At 40.0% G+C, this 27,342-nt stretch overlaps 1 protein-coding gene across 2 annotated transcripts in view; it reads left to right on the forward strand.

Annotated features, from left to right (window-relative positions):
* The window catches only part of Coro1c (coronin 1C), an 83,929-nt gene that overhangs the window by 34,977 nt on the left and 21,610 nt on the right, over positions 1 to 27,342 (forward strand). For both annotated transcript variants that reach the window (XM_046464324.2, XM_046464325.2), the window contains exon 3: positions 17,873 to 17,995. In XM_046464324.2, the coding sequence (XP_046320280.1) occupies positions 17,873 to 17,995 (123 nt within the window). The remainder of the gene's footprint in view (positions 1 to 17,872; positions 17,996 to 27,342) is intronic.

The raw sequence follows: 27,342 nt of genomic DNA on the forward strand, positions 1-27,342 counted from the left end.
AAAAGCAAGGAGCATCTGGAAACTTGACTTGTTACTAGGGGGTTTTAGGGCAGCCAGTTGAAAAGACAGCACCATTTGTCAACCCAGGTCAAGCACTGGAGCCTCATGATCTGTTTTGGAGTTAAAAAGTTTTATTTCCTCTTTTATAAACTGAGGGATAAATTTAAGGCATTCTTTTTGTCAAAGAAATGGTACAAGCCAATTAAGAAGCCCAAAATAAGCTTTTGAATGGCTAATTTTCCACCAAGATCAGACAGTTCCCTTCAGCTTCCACATCCACAAAAGGCTCTATGTGTCTATCTTTTACAAACCATGGGAAACTTTAGATTTCTCTTAACACCATTTAAGGGAGACCTGTATGTCAGAAGCTATAGAAAATAATACCATCTTCCACATTGTCCGAAAAACTATAGTTCTGTCTGCTTTATGGGATGGCTGCCCTCTTGATACCTACCTTATATTTTACTAGAATCATAAATAAGTATTTGAGTAAGGTTTATAAATTTGACACTTTTGTAGTTGAGGTTTGATTATTTATACAAATCTTCATTGTTCTTTGATTATCACATGCAGTGAGTTGGTTGACCCTCTGTAATCTGATTAGGGCCTGCCCTGTGCCAGTGTCTTCCCTTCAGGAGGACTTGCATCTAGTTTTTGTTATGGTCAGTTTCCTAATCTCCCCCAGAAAGCATCCTAGTAGATCGCTGGTATTTAGTTTGTCTCCTCTTTAGAAGTGCAATCTTGAAGGAGAAACATGATTGGGAACCAAGGTACCTATTAATCCTAATGTATGACTCTTTTTCCTGGAAAAGAGATTCCTCCAACTTCATTATCTTGGCAACTATGCAAAAGTTTTATAACAAGGTGTTGTTTTTGCTTTGAAGTAGAGAAACCCCAAATTCCCAAATATGAAGTTATGTTTGAAACATAGCTTTCTATGAATTTCTTTTTAAAACTAGTTAATGTCGGCAGTAAATAGGGCTTATTGTAACCTCATGAGGTTTGTGGTCAGATTCTGGGAGATTGTTAAATAAGTTAGACATGGTCTCTGTCTTCCAGGATTTAAAATCTAAAAATGAAAAGAGTAATAGGAACAAATACATTAAAACACACTTGTATGTGCTTACATACAAGCATATGTGCATATGCAGCAATAAGCACACTTAATAATATATATTTTAAGCTTTTGGTTTATAAGGCTTCTGTTAGGAAGGTTTTATTAGAGAAAGTGGGATTATAAGAGGCCACTGCTTGAGGAATAATGAAAGTCCTCAGTCCTGAGGTGGGGTGATTTAGATTAGCACACGTGACTCCCCATCTCTTTTGTAATTCTTCCATCAAGCTCTGGCATGCCACTTTACCGTGACTTTTCCAGGTGTGGCTTAGTACATTTTTTTATTCCTTAGTCTTTCAGAGGATGAATAATAAATAGCAGTCTTGTTGAACACTCGTTGGCTTTGTGGTTTTGGCTATGAGGGATACTTTTTTTGCCACACTGCATGATCTGCCTTGTTTGAAGAGCACACAGGTTGTCAGCCCCCCGTGCAGTCTACCATGTTGGCATGAACAAGCCTTTCCTTTATGGAGTAGCCACACTCATGACATGTGACTAAAGCATTCCCTCCCCATTGTGATCTGTGAAGGCTCAGACAGAAATACAGCAGTACTTCTGGTTAGGGGCACACAAACTTCAGATCACAGCAAACCTATAAATCCTGCCTAATAGATAATTAGGATGGGGGTGTTGGTTAGAATTATAGGTTCTCGATCTCTTGACACTCACTTGAATGGAGGGTGCAGACTGGGTGACTTCTGCCTTTCCTCACGGCTTTCTCCCTTCTTCCCTTGACTCTTCTCTTGTGAAGGAAGCTTGGTGTCTAAGAGTGTGTTAGTCAGCTTCTTGTCCCTGTGACCAAACTACCTGTCAAGAACAGCTTTGAGGAGCAAAGATTGATTTTGGCTCACAGTTTCAGAGGTTGGAGTCCATGGTCAGCCACTCCATCTCTTTGGGTCTGAGGGGAGGCAGCACACCTGGCAGAAGGGCATGGAAGAGACAAGCTGCTCGGCTCTTGGCAATCAGGAAGCAGGGGGTGGGGTAAAAGGTCAGACCTACAGAAAACCATTTAAATAACTATTTTCTAATTTTTTGCAAGTATGACATAGATAGTGCCATCTGGATGCACAGAAGAGAAATTGATTCACTACCTATAATAGCTGCCTTGGGGCATTGGAACTTAAATCTCTTATGGAACCTGGGTTGACAAGGGTTATTTTAGAGTGTTTCTGTCATGTTTATTGAGGAAGGAATCTTGATTGATTTCAGTCAGTATTCTTAGTGCCTAATAAATATTTGGTTTCTTCTTACCATTTAATATCTAGCTTAAATATTACCTTTGATTTGCTGAGACAGAGGAAATCGTCCTTTGGATTCTTTTTAGTTGCTTGTTCATACCACTAGTCCTACTGGCTACATTATCGCATTGTATTATAATTATTTTCTTATTCACCTAACAGATGGGGGCTAGTGGTTAGAAATTGTATGCTCTTGATCTCTTGCTCACTTGGATGGAGGATGCAAATTGGATGGGTTATTTATTTATTTTTTTTAATATTTATTTTTTAGTTTTCGGTGGACACAACATCTTTATTGTATTTTTATGTGGTGCTGAGGATCGAACCCAGTCCCCTGCACATGCCAGGCGAGCGCGCTGCCACTTGAGCCACATCCCCAGCCCTGGATGGGTTATTTATATGGTAGCCTTTGTATAGGTTCCTTACTATATGGTTATATGGTGCCTTACTGTACTGAGATAGGTAGCCTCCAAGATGGCCTCCAGGGACTCTCATCTCCTGGTATTCATGTGATTCTGTGGTTCCTCTAACATTAAACAGAACTGAACTGTGTAACCACAGGATGACTTCAGAATTTAGATCATAAAAGTCTGTTGGTTTCTACTTGGTCTCTTTTGGAGCTGCCATGTTGTGAGCACACTCAACCAGCTCTTGGAGAGAGGTCCATGGGACCTCTCACAAATGGACACCACCAACTTATGTGAATGTACCATCTTTTGGGTAACTTGTTACTCAGCAATTGATAACTAATTCATATGTTCTCAGACTATAGTCTTTGACTTATAATGTTGGTTCATACAGAGTATATATGAGTAATTCAGAATGGCTTAAAAGGCCTTATGGGAGTTTTAAACATCATCTTTCCACCTCTTTTAAAAATCTGTATAAGTATATAACATAATCCTGTGTGTATATACAGATATATACACATACATACAAGTATAAATATATAAATGCTCTTAAGTAAGTCAAGTGAATAATTGAGAGATTGTGTGCAAGAAAAAGTTATATTATGTGGCAAGATTTTGTTATCCTGTATCCATGATACCTTCATAGAACTTAAAAAAACAAAATGAGTTGTAAGGCCACAATATTTTATGTTTAATTCTATATTATGTTATTGTTGTTTAGGAATAAATCTAGAATCTTAACGATGCTAAGACTACAGGTGATTTTTAGTTTTATCTTTATAATTACCTGCACTTTTCCCAAAATATTAGACAATGAATTTATTCATGGTTTATTTTTTAAAATATTATTGGTAATGTTACCAATAATATAGGTTATATAGAGCTAATTGCTGCTTAATCTTTACTGAGATTTAAAACTTTTAAAAACACCAGTTCATTTATTCATGTATATATTCTTTCCTTAAATCTTTGAGTGCCTGCTCTGTGCCGGGACCTGGACCTCTGCTGGGTCTTTGCTTTTATAATCAGTAATGATTGCCCTTGATCACTCCACTGGGGAGCTTTGTGTATGCATAAAGCGCTCCCACTCGGCCATGAGAGGGATGAAGCCCACCTGAGGCTGGGCAGAGAAAGTCCTGTTTGAGTTTAGGTTTCTCCTATGTGTGGGAACTATAAATGGAGCAGAAGTGGAGCCCCGCCAATTTACTGAATTGAAAAGTTATAAGAGGTTCTGTACCGAGGAGGGCAGAGAAGGATGTGGTAGCCACAGTCTTCTTCCAGATTCTGGGATCTCAGAGTTAGGTTTACTTTTCTGGTATTGGAGAAATGGGACGTTTCATGGAATGGGATTAAATCGTTTATGTGTTAGGTATACTAACACTGGGACTCAAAGAGAGCTGAAGGATAGTTTTTTGGTGGAAAAGTACACATATCTTGACTTTATTCCCCTTCAGTTTCAGTGTGAATTGTATAAAATTGCTATTTTCCTTGCTTATGTGGAGAAGAACCGGAATAAGCATTTAGGATCATTGTTATAACTAGATCAACAGGGCATTTCTCCTTTGTATTCTCTTCAGGAAGAGGCAGCGACTTCTATCATTCATAAAAATGAGACTCAAAGATGAGATCAAGGAGGGCGTGGTGGCACACACCTGTCATCCCAGCAGCTCTGTCATTCCAGGGGAGGCTGAGGCAGGAGGATTGCAGGTTCAAAGCCACCTCAGCGAAAGTGAGGCCCTAAGCAACTCTAAATAAAATATAAAATAAGGCTGGGAATATGGCTCATTGGTCTCTAGTTCCTCTGAGTTCTATCCCTGGTTACCCCCCACACCCCCCAAAAAGAGATCAAATTGTACTTGGAGAGTCTCCTTCATAAATAAACAGTGTCTCAGTTTTTGCACTTGGTAGGGTTGGTTGCTATCATTCTTCTGTTCTGCAGTTGCAGAACTTGAAACTCAGATGGAGTGATTGTCCCAGACTTTTTATGAATTTAGAATTTTGATCTCTGAGTTTTTAGTTGACTTTAGTATGGAAAGTTTTTTATTTTTTGGTACAGAAACTGTTCAAACCTATACTTTCTTGATGGAAAGCTCAATAATGAAAACAGTAGCTTTTCGGGGCTTTGATTTCTGAGCTCAGAGAGTCGTCTTCAGATTTGAAAAGCTCTTGGTCTCCACCCTGCTTCTGTGGAAACCGCTGCAGTGATGATGAAGTCACAGCGGTCACCATTTTCGAGGGTGTCCTTTAAGTGCCAGGCTCTGTTCTGGTGTGCGCCTTCTTTCATGGGCTGGTTCTAAAGGAATGGCGTCTCCTGATGGTGCTTTTCTTTGCGATCCACAGTCTCTGCCAGCACTTGCTGGATTTGCATTGGCTGCTTCTCTGCCTTGCTGCATGCTGACAGGCAGTCTTCATTTCTACAGACAGCAGTTCTCTGATTTGGGTGAGGGTAGGAATGGTGGTAGCCCTTTGTACAGATGTGGTTGTTTGGCACTTGGTAGCTTTGGTGTTGTGGGCAGAGGATTTTATTCCTGCCTTATCCTGATGTGTTGTGAGCTGTCCAGTCACCGCCTACTCAAAGAGATTTTGCCTCCTTCCCAGAGCACCTTAATCTGTCAAGTGTGTGGGCCATGAAAGGCTGGGGGTTGGCATGGGGAGGGGTAGAGGATGCAGGGGAGGGCACCAGGTGCAGAACAATGACTTCCAAATTATGTCCTGAGCTGCCAGCCCCAGGAGCTCTGCACGACCTTGTTACCACATGAAGTGCCACAGAAGGGCCTTTTCATTTTCTCCAAATGCCTGTTTTCCAGTCTCACAAAGAGGAGGAAGAGGGGAGGGACACCCTGCTCACCCCAGTTAACAGTGGAGCACAAAGTACTGGCAAAAGGAATCTCACAGTGTGCCCTAAGGCTATTTTTGATGACAGTGAGTGACTGTGACTCACTGAGAGTATGCCCTGGCAGATGATGGATTCTGACCCCCCCCACCCCCCAAGATGAGCAGGCCGCCTGTCCTTTGTGCCTTCCCTTGGCCAGCTCCTGCTGCTGCAGTTCACTGATGTGTCCACAGCAGCCGGGCGCAGGCCTGACAAGCTCTGACAGTGGTTTTTACCATATATGGTCATCAGAGCTCTGCGGCTGACAACCAGCCAGGATAATTTCCTTCCTTTGCTTTGATTGGCTGCACAGTGGCTCAGAGAATGGTGGGATCTGGGTGTGTGGTGAAGAGAAGCCACCGAGTCAAGTGCAAGGAATGTTTAACTCTTTCCTGGGATTCTGGAGAGTGCCAGTCTATGCTGAGCGTGCAGGCTAGTTCTCCCTGCAGAATCCCTCTGTGGGAAGCAGGCAGCCCTAGCCTGGGGAAGTGGCTATCCAGGTCAAGAATGGGTTCTAAGTGCAGAATACATTTCTGAAGTCATGTTTGGTCCAGAAGCCACCTTATAACCATATGTAGCCAATTGTCCGATTCTGCCAAATTGAATATCTCTGCTAGTTGGGTGTAGGATCTGAGATGAGTCAAGGGAAGCCTGAGCTGGGGCACATGTCTGCTTTGTCTTAGGAAAAGTGACTCTGGGTTCATTTCTGACTAAGCTTTAAGTCAGACGTGAGTGATCTGGACCACAAAGTTAGTTCTTACTCCAGTCCTCTTGTTTGTTTGCAAGCTCTGCAAGGTAGGAACTCATGGCCTTGGACCACAGGGTATCACCCCACCCACCACTGAAAAGTTTTTAATGTTTTTCTCCCCTCTCCTCCCATCCCCTCCCTTCTTGTCCCCTCCCTTCCCCTTCTCCAGTACTAGGGAATGAATCCAAGGATGCTCTACCTCTGAGCTACATCACCTGCCCTTTTTATTTTATTTTATTTATCTCACTCTGTTGCTGAGGTTAGTTTCGAACTTGCAATCTTCCTGCCTCGGCCTCCCTGAGTCACTGGGATTACAGGTGCACGCCCACTGCTGGCCTTTTGTTGTTGTTATTTTTCATTCCCACTTCAGGGAGTGAATTTCAGTGACTTTTCATTCTGAGGCTCGTGGGTAAAGCAGTTCAGACCAGAGAGGAGGAACTAGCCCTGGGGCCTGCTCTTCACTCCCAGGAGGTCTCAGTGGAGAGTCTCCAGTGCTGCATCTCACTAGAAAGCTTGAGGCAACCAGTTACCCTCCTTTCTGATTTGCCACTGAATGCTTTAATTTCCTGTATTTCACTTCTATCCATAGTTCTTTTACTCTTCAGCCTTTGATTTCAAGCTGAAGTTTATTTTGACTAGGTTCTGCCTCATCTTGGGTTCCTGGTTTTGGGGTTTTGTCAGCCCAGAAGCATCCCATGGACTTACCGGTCTGCAGGGACCAGTAGGAAATATTAGGTTTTCACTTTATAATTGGGCGAGGGTGGGGGGAGAGTACCTGGGATATGATTTTTTGTTGTTGTTGAGTCAGGAAGTAGGTACATATTCTCTGGTTACTGTTGCACATTTAGTCATTGTTGAATAAGGAAATGTTGAATTTTCTACTTTTTTGCTTTCTGGTAATAAAATATTCATAGCTGTACAGTAGCTTTCCTTAAGCTCTTAATAGGCTTAAAATATGGCCTATTTAATATTAAACCCAGTTTTTAGAGAGAACCTGTAATGTGAAAATTATTTGCCTGGCATTGTCACTTCTGCTCACAAGACTGCTCTTTTCAACTCACAGGGAGTTGATGTCTCCAGGACCACACTGCCTCTCCCTGGCATGTTTGGTTGCTGGCTTACCTTACCTGCCAGGGTAACTCTAGCTGTGTGTTTTATTCCAGAGCACATCCTCTTACCCTAAATTTTGGAGTTTCTGATTTCCTTAAAGTAAAACGTCCTTGGAATGTTTCATTCTTAGTCAGCAGACTGTTAACAAATTGTATATTGTGTGCGATTGTGTGCGAGTCCCTGTCTTATTATCCCTGCCCTTCTCCCCTTGTCCCATGACCACAATCACCAGAGCTCCTTCCTATGGAGCAGCAGAGGCTTAAGAGATTCCAGCAGAACATGAATCCACATAAATAATTCTGTTATAAGAAAAAGGAAGTTGGTGGGGGGGGAGGAAAACCCACTTCAATAGATATCCTTTTCTGACTCCTTTGAACTTTGCACAGTGTGAATGGAGCCCTTATGTTTGGGCTGAAAACTTCCTCTGCTTCCAAGCTCAGAGTTTGACTTCCCATTCTTGTAGCTGAGGATTCAAGAATCTCAGTATATTGGCCCAAAGCTAGAAATGAGTTGCTATTGAAATTTGGACCTATCAAGTAATTTTGAACTCATTATTTCCTAAAATGAAAACTTCGACAGCTATAAAGCAGAGTGAGCATTTTGGAAAATTTCACCTTCCCTTTGTTCCTCAAGTAATGGAAGGTGCCTTTCACCCCAGGATGGGGTGGAGGCTCTTTGGCCCTCAGGTGTTTGGTAGTGTAATAGGTTAATAGGCATAGAGACCGGGTCATGAGACAGGGTAGAGAGCAAGAAGAGGCCATACCTTGACAGAGTGGGGTTTGTACCATGAGATGCAGAATGTAAATGAGGAAGAAATTGTGTGTGGAATATCTTGAGCGTGTTAAGGGTATTGCATGATTTGAATGATTCAAATGTGTGTCACTTTTTATAGCCAGGAAGTTCATTAACTTTGTGCAAACATAGTTATAAGAAAGAGTAAGCCTCCTAGGTAAAGTGATGTATGACTTTAACAAAAGGTTGCATGTCTTCATTCTTGAAGGAACCAGTGGGTTTATTTTATTTATTATTTTTGTATCAGTCTGGGAATTGATCCCAGGGATGCTCTACCACTGAGCTACATCCCAGCCCTATTTTATTTTATTACTTTTACTGTGATCCTTCTGCCTCAGCCTCCAAAGTCAGTGGGATTACAGGCATGCGCCACACACCTGGTGAAGAATCACTTTTAACATTGAGAAATAGTCGTTCTGCATGATCTTTTGTATAATACATAGGACATATGGGAAGCATCCCAAAGTTGAATTTTGAGGGCTTGGGAAGGTAAAAATTTATATCTGTGATACAACACCATTAACTCTTAAAAATCCTCCTAGAGTGGAACTCCTTTATTGAAACAATAGTAAGAATTTTTCTGTGTGTTCATTTACATTTGAAATTGATTGCACAGTAGTACGCCCACAGTAGTATGTAGAGTGAGTGCACTTCTAAAACATGGATTCCTTTTTGGCCTGAGGTGTGAGACACATAAATGAGATGCACTAGTAGACCTAAGTGGAAAGAAACTAGATGGTTTTCCATTAAAACTGACGGACGATATCCTTATGACTAGAAATGTCATCTGATAAGAGTTACAATGAAGGCTGGGGTTATGGCTCAGTGGTAGAGTGCTCGCCCTTGCATGTGTGAGGCACTGGGTTTGATCTTCAGCACTGCATTAATAAATAAATAAAGATATTTAAAAAAAGTTACATTGAAGCTAGGCACAGTGGCACATACCTGTAATCCCAGCAACTACAGTTCAAAGCCTCAGCAACTTATCAAGGCTCTAAGCAATTGAGTAAGACCCTGTCACTAATAAAATATTTTTTAAAAAGGGGGGAGGCTGGGGATGTGGCTGAATGGTTAATTGCCCCTGGGTTTAATCCCTGGTACCCCCCCCCCCCCCCAAAAAAAAGTTACATTCAATTTTTTTTGTGAGACTTGTTTTTGCAGTTATTTAAACTACAAATATTCCTTTTAGAGCATTTACTGATGTTTGTTATATGTGTTTTTGTTTTCATCCCCATCCTCAAATATCCATTGGAGGGAAATGTTGAATAATTTCTTGGGTTTTATTGAAGTATTAGTTTCTAGGAGTCTTTTGGGCTGCTTTGAAATTTTTAAGGACTTTTCCCAAAAACCCAAGCAAGTAACAGTGCTGGTGCCTAGGACATTTTCTGCCATGATGAGAGTTGCTGGCTATAACCTGTTCAAAGCCATCACCCTCAGCTGAGGCCAGCCACAAGGAAATTGTGCTGTGACCCCCTCCCTTGTGCCAACTGTGCACATCCTTCAGAGGCTGAATTTTCCCTTGGGCTCATGTTGCTGGCCTTTGGGCAGGCCACTGGACCTTTCAGGTACTAATGACTGTAAGCCAATGTCCTGACCTGTTTCACCAGAGTCCCGCAAGATCACGAACTAGGCTCTGAGCCAGAGCCTTTGGGAACTTGACGTTGATCATTTTTGCCACTTTATGTGTTGAGTGCCAGGTAATCCTAACCACTTGGAACTTTATCCAGAGAGGCACAATAAAAGCCATCCTGTGGCAAATGATTGGGACTAATAAGTAATCGATCAAAAAAAGTATTTAAAGTTGGGAGACTAAATGACTATTACATTTAGCTAAACCAATTTCTGTGCTACAAAAGTGATAATGTTCTAGATGATGTAACTGAAGTGATTTATCCTTAATGAGATAAGATAGTACGTGATTGGCTAGTAAAAGGAAATTATTCTGGATAATACCTTTGGAAAATTGATGAGAGATTTTAAAAATAAGTCACCTTTTTAGTTAAAAAAAAAAAAAATCCAAAACCTGGCATTAACCTTTTGTAATTTTCCTTCCAGCCTCAGTAATTTAAATTTGCAGGTAAACTGTGCTTTCACCACAACATGTGGTAGATGTCTTTCTGAATGGCCCTTCATAGTCTAACAAATTAAACATGGATTCCTTGTTTTATTCACTGGTGATAAATGAGTGTGTGTCAAAGGCTTGAAGAGAATTGCTTTCTCATTAAATCCTGGTCTAAAATGTCTTTCAGAATGATGTTTCCTCATCTTTACCGTGTAAGTTCATTATTAGAATTATCTCCTTTAGTCTTCATGTACTTGGGAGTTCTTAGTAGTTTATAAATGCCCAGTTCTGAAGTTTTAATAATATATGCTCATTTGAAGAAATGTATTGTGTTTTTGTTTTGATTTTTTTTTTTATGAATAGAAGATAATTTGAAGGTCTAAGCCCTTGAAAAGCAAGAGGGTTAATGTTTTGTAAACAGCCAGTATGTCAAACGACCAATGTACATTTAAAGTGTAATTTTCCTTCATACTTTCTTTTTGCTTTTGTTCTTTTATCAGTTTCAGATATTTAGTGAATTTCCTTCCTCATGTACTGCAATATGATGCTACTTTCTCTGTTTTATTTGTTTTAAGGATTTATGACGACATCCCAACCAGAGGAAGCAGCTGTTTGCAGAATATCATTTTTTAAAATTAACTCTGTGTTTCTAATGTCTAGTGGCCAGCTGCCAATAGACATTACTTCTGTGCCCTTTTCGTAACCATGGCATATTTTTTAAATATTTTTTTAGTTGTAGTTGGACACAATGCTTTTAATTTATTTATTGTTATGTGGTGCTGAGGATTGAACCCAGAGCCTCGCACATGCTAGGCGTGTGCTCTACCACTGAGCTGTAACCCCAGCCCCTGGAAATGTTTTCTCCTATCCAGTCTGGTGTGGATGGCAGTGGTGTTTCAGAGCTCTGCTTCTTGACCTTCTCTGTGCCTCAGTTTCTTTATTTAGAGAATGAGGATAATTCCTAATTCATAAATGGATATAAAGATCTCCAGATAGTTCCTGCATATAATGTAAATACTCTCAAAATGTTATTGTTTGTTTTTGATATAAAAATGGACTTTCAGATCCTCCTATTACTCCTAGAAAATGTACTCCTAGTACTTTCATGAGACAGGAATGGCAGAAATGCTTTTTATTCTCAAATATTCCATTTGATTGAAGATTACTGGTGAATACCTATTAACTTTTAGTTAAGATTGTTTAATTTGGGCTGGGGCTGTGGCTCAGTGGCAGAGCGCCTGCCTGCACATGTGGGGCACTGGGTTCGATCCTCAGCACTACATGAAAATGAATAAACAAAATAAAGATACTGCATTCATCTATAACTAAAAAATATTTTTAAAAAAAGATTGTTTAATTTGATTTGTGGGGGAAGTATTCATTTAGGAAACTTTATAGTAGTATATAATTAAGCACAACTAGTATTAGTAGTTCCAGATTCCCCTCAGAATTGCTTTCTGTATTACCAAAAGTTCTGCTTAGCCCAGATTTTGGGGGGGGGAAATCATTTGTTGTTGTTACAAGTTCATATTCAGGCTGTGTGTGGTGGTGTACCCCTGTCATCCCAACAACTCAGGAGGCTGAGGCAGGAGGATCACATGTTTGAGGCTATCCTCAGCAATTTAGTGAGACCCTCAGCTTTTGTAACACCCTGGCTCAAAAAAAAAAGAGGCTGGGGGTGTAGGTCAGTGGTAGAGCTCCCATGGGTTACATCCCAGTAAGCCCCCTACCCCCACTACAAAAATGTTCAAATTCAGTACTATACTTTTCCATTAAGGCTGCCACATGTGGTTTGCTAGGGAGAGCTTAAGAATGTGAGACTCTGAGATGAAACAATTCAGGTAGGAAAACCTTTTCTTTCGAAGGGGAAAAATACTTTAATGTAAAATCAGTAACAATATATTGATATGATTCTCACTTTATTACATTTTTATTTTTTTTCAAAATAGGGAATATATTAAATAAAATAATAGGATACTCAAGTACTTTCCCCAAAGATTAATTAAACAGATGTTAATTTTTCACCATGTTTGTTTCTTCTGACTTTTGGGGGGAGGCCTTCCTTCTTCTCCAGAGGTGGTAATTTCCTCAAATATGTCCATATTTTTGTATTATTACATGTGACATTTATTTCTGTGTGTGAAACTTTAAGTATTTATTCCCATACTGAGAGTCAGTGAAATTGCTTCTTCTTTTGCCACTGTTTCCAACAGTCCTGCAACAATACTTTTGTGGAAATCATGGGGACATTTCTCTCACCCAGGCCACCTAACAGTGGTGTTGCTTGTCACTTATGCCTGTTGCCACATTATTTGCCAAATACATTGTTAACTGCACACTGTCCTGTGAGTGGGTATGTGAGTCTCTCTTTCCTGACATTTTTGCTAGCACTCACATTTAGACTTTTACATTTTTGCCAGATTTTATACATGTAAAAATACTACCTCATTATTTTAATTTGCAGCTCCCTAATTACAAGAAAGATCAGATCTCTTTTCTTATATCTGTTTTGGGGTTTCTTCCCTGTGAGTTTTTGGCTCATATCTGGCCATTCTTTGTTAAGATTGACTGTTCACTTGCTGGGTATATGTACTGCGTATATCTTATCCTGGTTTGTAACTAGTCTTTTCACATTGCTTATTGCTAATTTGCTTATTTTTTTGAGAAAAACTCACATTACTGAATTTGGTTTTCTGTTTTTTTTCTTTAGCCTTTGTGACACAGACCTTATGTAATGAGTTCAGTGGAATTCCTTTTTCTGTTCCCTGGAAAAGTTTGAGATGATCTCTCTTATAAAACCACCTGGGCCTATTTTGGTTCTGGTATTTGGTGATTGATTAATGAGGGTAGGTGATGGGTGGAGTTACATCTCTCATTCTTTTACGATATTCAAGGTTTTTAATCTTAAGTGAGTTACATTTTCCTGATTGTCTCATGGAGGTTTTATTTATTTTTGGCATTGGATTTTAACCTAGGGGTGCTTAACCACTGATTCACATTTTTTAATCTTTTATTTAAGGACAGTCTTGGTAAGTTGCTGAGGCTGGCTTTGAATTTGCAATTCTCCTTCCTCAGCCTGTTTCATAGAGTTTTCAGATTTCTTGTCAAATGTTATTCCTTATTCATACTTCTACCATGTATATGAGATCTTTTCTAAAATATGCATTTAGGACTATAAAACTTTTATGGGGATCTGTGTTAGCTGAATTCCATGTATTTTGATATATCATATCATTCAATTTTAACTTTTTTTTGTTATCCATTACTATTTTTTTTAAACTGTGAACTAGTGAATTTATATTTTTTTTCTAGTGTATTGGAGACTTGTTTGTATTGGAGGCTTTATTTTTGAGGGGTGGGTAATAGGGATTGAACTCAGGGGCACTCAACCACTGAGCCACATCCCTAGCCCTGTTTTGTATTTTATTTAGAGACAGGGTCTCACTGAGTTGCTAAGTGCCTTGCTGTTGCTGAGGCTGGCTTTGAACTCAGAATCCTCCTGCCTCAGCCTCCCGAGCTGCTGGGATGACAGGTGTGTGCCACAGAGCCCAGCTATCGGAGATTTTTTTGTTAATAACTTCCTATTAATTTATAATTGTTTTACATTGTACTCCAAACATACTTTCCACGATACTGACTCCTTGGTACTTTTTGAAATTTGCTTTGTGGTTTCATAATTGATCACTTAAAAAAAAGATAATGTTTTATGTTTGCTTTGAAAAAAAAAATGTGTATTTTCAAATATTGGCTACAAGGTCATATTATATTAGTGTGTTTGTGTGTGTGTTGTTATTATTAATTTAGCCTCTGGGTGGATTTTTTATGTGTTCCCTCCCCTTTAGTTACTTGTTGGTGTCATTATTATTATTTTTTGGTACTGGGAATAAAACTCAGGGGCACTTAGTCATGGAGCCATATCCCCAGCCCTTTTTGGTATTTTATTTTTAGAGACAGGGTCTCCCTGAGTTGCTCAGCGCCTCATTGCTGAGGCTGGCTTGGAACTTGCGATCCTCCTGCCTCAGTCTCCCAAGCTGCTGGGATGACAGGCATGCACCACCAAGCCTAGCAAGTGTCATTATTTTTTAAAATGTGTGCTGGAGGTGGAACCCAGCTAAGCATACTAGGCAAAGTGCCACCACATCCCCAGTGCTGAGTGTGTCTGTGTCCTGTAGCTGGATTTGATCTGATCTCAAGAGTCCTTATGGTTTAGCTAGTGAGTTTAGCCTATTTGCATTACCGCATCATGATTTATAGTTGGTTTTGTTTCCATCATCTTATTGTGTGCTTTCTAGTGTTCATGCTTGTTTCTCCTTTTTTCCTTTTATTTCATCTTTGTAGGATCAAAAAGGTTCTTTTATTCCTGACATCTCCCCTGCCCCTCCTCCTGCATACATTTTGGAAGTTACATGTTCTTTTTCCTTTTAGTGTTTTCCCTTAATTTTAACATGATTGTATGACTTCCAGTCATGTCAACTAGTCAGTTTTCCTGCTTTTCTTTAGAGAAGGGCCCTGAAACCTGTTGACTGGGAACACATGCCTTTCTACTTTACTTACTCTTCTGTACTTTGTCATTATAACTGCTGTTTTACATAGTTCTCTACTTGTGTTTACCATATTGACCAGTTTTCCCCCCCCCTCACTGTTGTTTTAGTGTCCCAGTCCTTTTTCCTGGTTTACTTTCTTGAACTTGGGAACTTCTTAGCATTTCCGACATACTTCTCTATTTCTTTGTTTTTGTCATACCTTTCAGAAGTTTGTCCACAGTCATTCAGACATCACTCAGCCCTTCTTGTCTAGAATGTTTAAAATTATGAAATATCACACATTCAATGAATGATGATTCCTGTACTTAAGATAATCATTATATACACTAGAATGAACACTACGCACACCACCACCAGCTTGAGCGTGGAACATTGCTAAGGATGCAAGTGAACTAACCATCTCGTATAGTTTTTATGGGTATGCAGTAAGAGAAACTGATAAAGCCACCCGGCTTAGGTGCTTATTTGCTATTGCTTTAAGGAAAGACATGATCTGAAGTGTGGTAGAGTGAATTCCAGTATTTGTTAAATTTTGAATGGCATCTGTTGAACACTTCAAGTGCTGGAATAGTAGCAAATGCTTTACCTTGATTGTCTTATTCAGTTTTCCCATCAACTCTTAAAGAATGAATTATTAACATACTGGTATTACAGCTGAGAAACTGAGCTTGAGAGTTGGAGTAAGTTGGCCAAAAACTCACAGCTAGAAATAGTGGAGATGTGATCCTAGCCTGGGCAGGCTGGTTCTCGGCTCTTTCTGCTTTGCTGCCTACAAATGACCCTTTTTATAACACTTGGGTTTTTTTAAAAATATTTATTTTTTAGTTGTACTTGAACACAATATCTTTATTTTAATTTTATGTGGTGCCGAGGATAGAACCCCAGGCCTCACACTAGCTAGGCGAGCACTCTACCACTGAGCCACAATCCCAGCCCCCAACACTTGGATTTTATATAATATGATTTTCATTGATATTTCCTCTTTTTCTGATGGTGGTGTTGATGCTGGTTGGGGACTGAGTATGCTAGACAGGTGCTCTGTCCCTGAGCTACATCCCAAGCCCCTGAGTTCAGTGAGGTTTGCAAGGGAAAGGAGGAAGAGGTGAAGAAACCTAGGCCTTAGGTCTGTGCAGAGGGCCATCTTTAAGTCTCAGCTTAGAAATTGCCCTTCTCAGCTGAAAACCTTCCAAAGACTGTGACACCACTCCCTCCCACAAGCCTAGTTGAATATCCTGTGTTTCTTTTTCCCTAGGTCTGTCTGCATGGACCAGGTCTTGTGCTGCACTGTAACTGGCGATTTAAATGTCTCTTTCCAGTTGGACTCCATGCTCAGCTAGGACAGGGCTTCCCTGTTCAGCTCTGTACCTCCAGAACTCAGCACAGTATCTGGCCCATAAAAGTTCATAAATAATACACATTCATTAATTCTTATGATGAAGTAATATAAATACTGTGCTAGAAGAACTAATAATCAGTGACAGTTTTTTATTGAGTTTTTATTATAGTCCAGGTACTATAATTAAATTTTTTACATATTTTACACTGATAATTGTAACACTGAGCTATCATTTACCTAAACATGTTCTCTCATTTAATCCTCACCATAATCCTGGGAGTTAAGTGTCTGTTTTACAGTTGATGAACTGGAACCAAGAGAGATTTTTTTTACTTGCTTAAGGTCAGCCACTATTTAAGCTGTAGAGCGTGGATTTGAAACCATGTCTGTCTCACTCCAGAGCATGTGGTTTGGCACTTTAGCACATTGCTTCTCTGGAAATTTCCACAGTTGAGTTAAGTTGGAGAAGTCATAGAGGTTACTGAGCTTGAAAATTCGTCAAGAAGCCTGCCCCATTGTTGACAGTTTGCTATAACAAGAGAGCAGCAACAGCAAATGGGTTCATTTACACAGTGCAGCCATTCCTTCTGTGCACCTGCTCTTAGAGCCCATCCAGCCCCAGCATGGCATGGTGCTAACCTGTTGAAAAACAGATAGAGCTTTTCTACACCTATCATAACAGCAGTTGGCTTGGTAGACACCAAATTGGTCTAATAAGACTGGTTGGCTTGTTAGATTCAAATGTGTAAAATGAGAAAATAGTGGTGACTACAACCAACATTAAATATTCTTAACGAGACATGGAACTGGAGAATGGGTGAGATCTAGTTAGACTGTCTGGTTGGTATTTCTATTGGAGACAGAGATGGAGACGTTAAAATATATGCCCTTTAAACTGGGTGTGGTGGCACACATCTAGAATACCTGTTATCTGGGAGGTTGAGGCAGGAGGATTATAAATTCAAGTCCAGTCTGGGTAACTTAGCAAGATCCTGCCTCAAAATAAAATAAAAGGGCTGGGAATCTAGCTTAGTTGAAAAGTGCTTTCTTAACATGTGCAAAGTCCTAGGTTCAGTCCCTAGTTCTACCAAACAGAATACACACACACACACACATACACACACACATACACAAAATCAGCTAAAGGTTCTAAAAAACGTTTTACTTTAATGATGCCAATCAATTCTAGAATTGTTAATTTGTATATTCAAAGATATTATCCTTTTATATTAAGAGTTATATTTCACATTTTAAGTAATACCAAGGGGTTTTTTTTGCCCCCTCCAGTAGAAACATCCATAATTTACAGTTTGGCTGTTCTAGAATTATATTTTGGCAAAAAAGACTTATAAATTCTCTGTGCTATGTTTATGAGTGCAAATAAAATCCTTTTTTAGATACAAAATATAAAATCTTTTTGTTTCTAGAAATTTTAATTGTAATTTGATGAATGAACTTGGTAGTAGCTGTTACTACAAGTGAAAGCTAATCCATCTCACTAGTTGGCATTGATGCATGTGAATGTCCTCACAAGTAGACAGCTGAGAGTTTTGGGTAGAAATAATAAAGAAGAAATAGGCCTGAGAAAACATAAAAGCTCTGTGGTATTGATGTTATATAAAAGGTTTCTCTCTCTCTTCTTTCAGACTGGTCGAATTGACAAATCCTACCCTACTGTGTGTGGTCACACAGGACCAGTGCTGGATATAGACTGGTGCCCGCACAACGATCAGGTCATTGCCAGTGGTTCAGAGGACTGCACGGTTATGGTAAGCTCCCAGTGTGGTGTTTGACCATCACATTCAAGTGTGTGTGTGTGTGTGTGTGTGTGTGTGTGTGTAGACAGAAAATCATAGCAGTTTTGACTATCCATTGGATTATACAAGGATTTAGCTACATTAAAACTTAACTACAGATAAGCCTTTTACAGGCTCTTACATCAACAGATTGTATTCTATTTATTTATTTATTTTTTGGTGGGTGTGTGTGTGTGTATTTGAATGTATACGTATACAAGATTATTGACAGTTGACATCTGACTACAGGAAAATTTTGTGAACAGTAAAATGACTTACAAAAATATTTTTTAGTTGTTGATGTACCTTTATTTTTTATTTATTTGTATGTGGTACTGAGGATTGAATGCTAGGCAAGTGCTCTGCCACTGAGCCACAACCTCAGCCCCAGTAAAATGATTTTTTGAAGATTCTGTGAATGATGGGCTGGGGATGTGGCTCAAGCAGTATAGTGCTCGCCTGGCATGCGTTTGGCCTGGGTTCGATCCTCAGCACCACATACAAACGAAGATGTTGTGTCTGCCGAAAACTGAAAAATAAATATTAAAAAATTCTCTCTCTCTCTAAAAGAAAAAGAAAAAAAAAAGATTTTGTGAATGCCTTTTGACTATATGACACCGCCCGCCCCCCGCAAAAAAAAAAAAAAAAACTTGCTTGCACAAACTTGTGGGTTACAGTGCAGTAAGATGCCAAGGTTATGCAGATAAAATGGGATATGTAACAGTTATTGAGAGATAGTAAGAATTTTAGTAAGTGCTTTCTCCAAGCTGATGTCAGAAGGAAGGTGTTTTCTGTGCGGTGGACCCGCTTTAAATAAGTCTTTTTCATGAAGATACACAAATAGGTAAAAAATAAAAAATAAAAAAAAACTTAAAAGGTATTTACATTCCTTCATTTGGATTCCCAAACTAGGTTATATATCAAGCCAGACTTGGGGATTTTGTTTTGTTGAGGCAGGTTCTTACTGTTTTGTCCAGGCTGGCCCAGAACTTCTGGGGTCAAGCAGTCCTTTTGCCTGAGCCCCCCCAATAGCTGGGACTGTGGGTGTGTACCTCTATGCCTGTCTCAAGGGTACTGTTTAACGAAAACCTTCCTGTTCTTGATTAAATATGATGATAGGCTTGGATCAGTTTTCAATACCCAAAATATGTTGAAAAGTTTAGACATTAAGTATGAGAGGGAGCACAGCTGCCCTTGACATAAATGAAGCTCAATCCTCGCTAATTTGTAAGGGGTATTAACAAGTGTCAGGTGACGAGCTCAAAGAGCCACACTACTATGTTTTCCTCTGTTATTTGTAGACTGAAACATTGTTTGGAATGCTTCATTAATTAAAATTATTTTGCATAAACAAATCAATTCCTAAACTGTTTTTTAAACATCTGCCTACTTTTCCTTGTGGGCTTTTGGCTGAGGATGATTCCTCCTGTGATATAATTTTGGCAGCTAAAGCATATTAAAGAAATATGCTGCTGTTAAAAAGAATTTTTCTGTTTGATATGCCTTGCTTAAGCTCATCATTTTAATGGCTTCAGCCGTGTTTTGCTAAGGGAAAAGAACATCATTTAGAACTGATGCCAAAGCACTGTAAATTAGTCTTGCCAGTTTAAAAAACTTGATATGTAGTCTTAAGTCTTTATCTTAATCTATAGGTTCCTCCTCCACCCTTTTCCTTACCACATATTGTAGGGAAGAACTCTGACCTTTGACCCATGCTGTTCAGCTGTCTGGATTTTGCAGATTACATGGTATCTCCCACCATATTCTTCTGTCTGAATTTCCTGCAGTTTGACAGCTGGATACTCAAGTATGGTCAGATGGACATTCAGTCTCTTGGGTTAATGTCAGGTTCTTCCATCAGGAAGCACATGATGTGTAGTTTTCATTCTTTTTGATTTGTATGGCTGTTGGTGTTTAATGCAGTAATCCATCGGGGGGTCACAAAATAGTGATATTCAATTTTTTCATTTTATTTTTAGTTTTTAACTGATAAGAGAAATGCTTGATTATCTCCTTTAATTTACCTAGTTTTCAAGATAACAATTTGTTCTGTCATTCTCAGAAGGTGACCAATTAGTGTTGTGGGGTTTTTTTTGTTTGTTTTTTTTAAATATTCTTCATTTGGACTCATGGATTTGTCAATTTTTCTCTAAATTTTTTTTTCTTCATTTCTTTTAGACTTTTGTGGGGGTTACTTATTTAGTTAATTTTTTGTTTTTATCTTTTATTTATTTTCTGGAGAATGTTATTTTTATGTTGTGTTCGTTTAACCCAGGTTGGTGGCAAGTTCTGTAGCCTTTGCCTTTCCTAGCAAAGTTTGGATCAGGAACATCCCCCGCCCCGCCCCTGCCCCAGTGATGATGGACCTCAAGTCTTCCATGTAATTGGTCCTAATAATTTCCACAGGCTTAGCCAGGGCTCCTTTTTCTTCCAAATTGACTTGCATGAAGGCAACAATGGCCCAGGCCTTACTGCAGATTGCAAGTACCAGTGAGGCCTTCCTCTTGATGGTGTAGTTGGGAGACACCCTTCTTATGACACAGGGTGGGCAGGAAGATAACCAGTTCAATGGGACCCACATTGTGTGTAGGCACTACTAGCTGAGCCTTGCTCTCCACCAAGGAGAGTGACACTATGAATCCCTCAAGGACAGGTGGTCCTTTTTGCAGGCAGCTTTCTTCTCAACAAATGTCAGGTAACGAGCTCAAAAAGCCACACTACTTACATAGTCCTAGCCCGGGCCAGGTCTCTGTTTCTTCTCTTACTTTGTTTCTCATCCACAGCTGAGGGCCACCTTAAGCACTGGGTAACTTTTAGGCAGACTAAGACCTGGGTGAACTGGTGAGTCACAAGAGGCACTTTCAGTTGTTGATGGGAGAATAGTCCTTTGTCACTGCAGCCAGATAAGTAGGGACAGTTTTCAAAATGCCAAGGTCCCTTTTGGGCTAATGTCTTATCCAGTGCAGAATTCATAGACCTTTGCTCAAGCAGGGGATTTGCCACCTTCTTGGCCTGCTTCTTCCCCACTCCCCGCCCCCCAACCCCAGGCGGGGCCACCTTCTTCCCCTTGGCCTTCTTTCCTTTCAGCATCTTGGACAGCCAGGGGAGAGGGCTACTTTTTATTTCTTTAAGGTTCATTATTTGTTGGGTGTGTTTGTTCTTATGTTCTTTCTTGGCTAATCTTCATTTCTAAAAGTGATTTTACTTTAATTTCTAATTTTTTCTTGATTTGTTGAGTTTTAAGTTCTGATTAATTTTTCATGTCTTAAATTGTTTTCTTCATGTGTTTTATCTCATTTTGAAATAGTATCATAGTTATCTCTTATTATTGAACGTGTTTGTTTAGCATGCTTTTATTATCTGCAGGGATGTTATTCTGTCCTTAATTCTTTAAAAGTCATTTTGTGGTTCAGTTTTATTTTTCCTTCTTACTTTTGTATGATTTTAAGAATTTATCTTTGTGTGAACTTTCCCAGCCTTTTCCGACTTGGCTGAGATAGTTGTCCTAACTTCACAGCATATCTTCAGATAGTGTTCACAAACATGGCAGCTTGCTTTTCTAAGGTTTTTCTGGCTTGTTTTTCTTTGGCCTTTCTCATTTCTTTTGCTCCTGTGAATGCTGCTTGCTCTAATTTGATCCTTTCCTTGGGCTTCTCCTTAGTGTACGTGGTGCTTGTCCTGGAAGGACATCTGGTCAGTTTCAGGAATCCTGGGTCTAGAGTATCCTTCAGACTTTTTTATTGAGGGCTCCTGTGGTCCCTGCTGTTGGAAAGGGCAAGACCCCTCCCAGTTTCCAGTGCCCCACTGGTGGTCCCTCTGCACACCCAAGGCTGATAGCAGGCAGGTCACATGGCTGTTGGTGATTTGCCTCCACACACTTGTGTTTTGGGTCTGCACCAAATTTTGGTATCTGTTCTGTGTTTTCGTGGAGAGACTTGGAAAATCTGAAAATCCTACTGCCATTGAGGCCAGCGTCTTCCCAGAATTCTCTCATGTTGCCCCTTTATCAGTGTTGCTGGAGTGAACATTCTGTACATTAAAAAATGCTTTGGGATAAATCTTCCAAAAAATTTTAAACCCTTTAATATGGAACTGATATTTATAACACTCTTTAATGACTAATGACTCCCAAATCATATGTTGTTATTGGGGTAATTGAAGCCTTTAAAACTGATCAACTGAAATGAAATTTTAAAGAAATGTTTGATCTCCTGTTCTACCTGTTTCTTTCTTTTTTTTTTTTTTTTTAAGAGAGAGAGAATTTTTTAATATTTATTTTTTAGTTCTTGGCGGACACAACATCTTTGTTTGTATGTGGTGCTGAGGATCAAACCCTGGCCACACGCATGCCAGGCGAGCGCGCTACCGCTTGAGCCACATCCCCAGCCCTCTACCTGTTTCTTAATACCTAATTTTCCACTTTGCTCTCCTACAGGTAAAAGAACACTGTACGATAGATCAAATGGTTTCCTATACCTTTTTTTTTTTTTTTTCTAATAGAAAAACTCTCAGGAGTTTCTTAAGTGTAGGCTGTTGATAGTAGTTCAAAAGCTACATATGGTAGATAGTATAACACAGTCTTATTCCAGTTGATGAAGGGTACCAAGAAGAGCCACACACTAGGAGTTCTGGGCTCAGGCAGGTTCCTTAAACACTCAGCCCCAGATGCCTTATGTATAAAATGGAGATATAGTAATAATAAGATCAAAAGGAAGCTATAAATGAATAATGATTTTTTTTAATAATGAGTTTTAATGTGTACCTATAACACATATTTGGTATCTTTTAAAGATGGCTTCTTTAAGTAGCCTCAAAGCAATTTTTTCCCTCAAAGCAAATTAATTATATTGACACAGTTTAGTTTTTATGTATTTTTTTTTTTTTTTTTTAAAGACAGACTCTTGCCAAGATGTTGAGGCTGACCTCAAATTTGTGACCCTCCTTGTATTAGCCTCCTGAGTAGCTGGGATTATAGGCGTGTGCCACTGTGCCTGGCCAGAAGCCACACTTTGTTCCTAATTCAAATTTTTGGATTATGAGTTCTTTTTCTTTGACAACGTCTTCGCATGGAGCTTTTGAGATTTTGGCCTCTAAGTATTTTAATGGGAGAAATTTTAGCTCCAAGAAAATGACAGTACTTTTAACAATACAAAGAGCAGCTAAGTTTTGTTTAGTCAATATTGTTGATTACCCGTATCTCCAGGGTAATAATCAAACATAAATGCATAAAGTGACAGATTCAGACAACAGGGTTGCATGATTGTTTCTTTCAGAATCTGGGAGATGGAAAGATCTTTACAAGCCATGAGTTTGAACTGTCTCTCCATGTCCTTAAGGGTCCCAAATTATTAAATTTAAATGGACACTTTTCCCTTTCTTCCAAGTTTTTCTTATTCTCTTACAGAATCGACAAAAATAAACTCCCTGTCTTGTTTTTGCATCTGTTGTATATCACCCACATAAATACTATGCCATCAATTGGTCAGGGCTTTCTAATAGTTCCATTTTGTGCAGATTGCATCTGGGCCATTTACCTGTAGAAGTTACAGCCTTGGAAGATTAGAACCCAGCACGTTGTTGGTTTCCCCAAATCCGGTGTTGACGTCCATGCTGTGAGTCCATCTGGAAGTGTCCCATGCCCTCCACATGGCCCCATAGGGCTGCTGGGCAAGTGTTTTCTGTCAAGGGTTGTGCTGCTCTGCTGCTGCTACCAAGTCTGTGTGCCTCTTCCTGTCTCTTAAGGTTATGTCTTCTTTATTTTCCCTTTGGAATTGATTTCCTTAACTTTAAAAAAAAAATAGGGCCCTTTGATGGAATGGCCCTCCTTATGGCAGTGACTATAGTGCTTAGCCCAGTAGCAAGTCCCTGATGGGTAATTAAAATAGGAAAGTAGTGTCTGGAAATGTTTTGTGTGTGCTTTAAATTTGAGCTATGTTTGAAAAATAAAACCATTAAACTAATTGTACTTTACTACTTGAGAAAAGCCCAAGTTTCTTAATGTTCCTCTTCTTTCTTGCTGGATCTGTTCTGAGCTGTCCTTTTGCCATGTGCAGAGTTTCACGTGTGAAAACGATGCCAGTGACACAGTCGTTCCTAACATGTGCCTGCAGTATTTTTCCCCCAGAGTCTATATGGGTTTTCAATGATTGATTCACTTTTTCATCTGGAAACCCTTGAGATTGATTATGTATATATATATATATATATATTTTTTTTTTCCAAAACAAAATAAAATATTGTCATAGTAATGTGTTGTCCAAATAGAAAATTCCAGAAACACACAGCATTATTTATTTTTGAAGTGGGAGGGGTAGTCATTGTCACTCCCCCTAGGCTGAGATGCCCACTCTAGGCATCTGTTTTCTTCCTTACTCACAGCATGGTGTTGAGAAAGCTGATTGGTTTTAGAGTCCCATTCTATAGCCAGGGAGCAGAAAAAAGCCTGTGGGTGACAGAAATCAGATCTTTCCCTACTGTGCTAATTGTCTTATGCTTAACTAGAGCCTTCACATGTATGATATCTTGAATGTAAATTAGCATTAGTTGAGTACAGTGTTGAATTAATTGGAAGACAATACTCATTCCAAGAAATCTTGATGTTCAAACCTAAAAATATATATGGGGTCATAGTGGACACAACAACCACATGAAGACTGATCATGAACATAAAGTAGACTCTTCTTTTGCTAGGTGGTGTTCAGGTTTTATGTGCATAATGGTATTGAATCATTGTATTGGACAGTTAAGGCAGGAATATGAGATGTTTTATAACTTAGGAAACACAGGCCCAGAACATGGCAGTTCTATCAAAGGTCATGCAGCTGAGAAGGGACATATCCAGAACCTGATCTTTCTAGCTTCAAAGCCTGTGCTCCTTCTTATTATTGGTATTTTCCATTAGGCTAGTGTTACACTAAATGTTTAGCTCGTTTGACCCTCCAGTAACTCTTCCGTAAGCATAGCTGGTGCAGTCCCCAGTATCAAATAAGGAGATTGAGGCTCCCAGAAGTGAAATCCCTTTTAATGCTAACATGGCCAATCAGTGTCTCAGTCTGATAGAAGCTGGGGTCTTCTGACACCCAGGCCAGTGTCCTATGAAAAGACTGAACTTATACCCAGTGTCATTTCTGATCTTTGTTGTCTCTGAGCTGCAGGAGGCCAGACCTTCAGTCCAAATTGGTAGGCCCCCTTACCAGAAAGGAGCAGGCCACCCTAAAAAGATTAGAGAGCCACGTTACAGCTGGCCTGTGAGTAGGGCTTGTGGCCTCAGCCAGGGGATGTGAGTGCCCAGTGTGGACAGACTCAGAGCTCCTTCCCGCAGCCTCCGGTGGAGAGCAGCATTTACCAGCAGACCCCAGGGTTCTGTTGTCTTTCCATTTTGTTTCCCAGAGTGTCCGAGTCACTTCCTCCTCCTGCTGTCAGTTCCTGTGCCTGTGGCATTACCTTTTGACCCCAGTGCCTCTTCCCTGCCGTCCCTCAGCCAGCCTCTTTGAGACATTGTTCAGATGCTGCACACACTTTTTAGAAAATTGTTTTATGCATCTGTGCTGTTTTATTTTGAAATTGGGTACTTGATTTTCTGTTTTCATTTCCTTTTATTTAACTCCTTTCCATTCTTAGGGGTCGTCTCCTCAGAGAACCTCCCTGGGTAGACCAGGCTTGGTTAGCAAGAAATTAACTGGTGACACTTGCATTTTCATTCAGCACTCAGCTTATGCAAAAGTCGGCACAATTTGGTTGTACTGTACGATTTGGTTGCACTGTATGGTCTCCTGGTGACTAATACAGGAATGACAATAGCTAGGGCTTCCTGGGTGTCTGCCTTAGGCCGGGCATTATTCTCCATGTGTTAAATACACGTTACCAACTTAGTCCTTCAACCACCCCACTGAGGGCCAAGTTCATTATTATCCCATTTTCTGTAGATGAGGAAACAAAGCAAGAAAGGTTAGGTGAGTGTCGCCAAGGTCACAACCCTGGAATGTGGCAGAATGGATTCTCACTGTCAGTTTGGCTTGAGCCCATCTTAGCTAGTGCTCTATGCTCTCCTCCATTTGGGAAGCATTATTGGGGCACTGGGCTCTGTTCCAAAGGCTTTATTGGCCCTTTAATCCCCACAGCAGCCCTAGCAGGTGCAGGGACTGATGTTACAATTGTGTTGTTCGCCCAGTCCTGGTCGATGCCTAAACGAGGGCTCACCCAGCTCCAGAACCTGTCCTCTAGCTTTTATGTCACACCATTTGCATTTGCTGTTTTTACTTTTCAGTCCAATGAAACCCTTCTGTTTTCTGCTAGATCATTAACTCCCCTTAAAGTAGGGCCCATATTCAGTCACCTGGGCCCAGACCTGCATTGTAGTGGCTCCTCAGTAGCTGTGTTGCATGAGCATGTAGTCAAGGTAGTACAGTGGGTTATTGCCTGTATTAAATGCAGAAATCCAGGAGGGACCATTAAATTGACTGAAAGTGAGTTAATAAAAGAACACTGTTTCTTCATTTAAAAATTCATGTGTTTTGCTTCATCAAAATTTCCTCAGTTCAAGCAAGAGGTGGATAAAGGAGAAACTAGAGAAAGGAAAAGATAAAGAAAGCCCTGTTAGGATCTCTGTTTCTGCCCTCATACTTAAGGATGGAAATGCTAATAACCAAAGTCTCCTATCACTTCAGCCCTCATTAGGGAGTTAGAAAATGCAGTACTTAGTTCATGGTCAGAGCTGGGCAGAAGAGGTTTTGCAGTCTTTGAAAGATTCCTAGCAGTCCATGATTAGGCTGCCATCTGCAGGTGGTGGGTGGTATTACCACTCTTTCAAAACCGGGGTCAAATTGGACTTTAAAAATGCATTTCCTGTTGAATTACTAATTGTTTCTCTGTTGACTTTATGCTTTGATTGGATCAATAGCCATTGTTTTCTATTGGTTCTGTTCAAAATTTTATTCAAAAATTTGAGTAGCCAAATTTAATTTGGAGCTCTTTGGTTATTCATAAAACCTTTGAATAAAAGTAACATGTCAGGCTGGACATAGTTGTGCATGCCCTGAATCCCACTGGCTCGGGAGGCTGAGACAAAAGGATCGCAAATTAAAAGACAGCCTTAGCAACTTAGCAAGGACCTAAGCAACTCAGTGAGACCAGTGTCTAATAAAATACAAAAAGGGCTTGGGATGTGGCTCAGTGGTTGAGCACCCCTGGTTAAAAGAAAAAAAAAAAATCAGGATGAAAGCAAATGTCATGCTGAAGGGGAAGCAGTTAGTCGCCCACAGTCTTCCAGGAGTGAGAGGAGCATAGTTTAAAGTCTGCCCAGCAGGAAAGGCTGGGGTCTG

Source organism: Marmota monax, unplaced genomic scaffold (genome assembly GCF_021218885.2).
Source record: "Marmota monax isolate L192 unplaced genomic scaffold, Marmota_monax_Labrador192_F-V1.1 WCK01_AAM20220418_F8-fsc00269, whole genome shotgun sequence".
In the NCBI taxonomy this organism is placed as follows: domain Eukaryota; kingdom Metazoa; phylum Chordata; class Mammalia; order Rodentia; family Sciuridae; genus Marmota; species Marmota monax.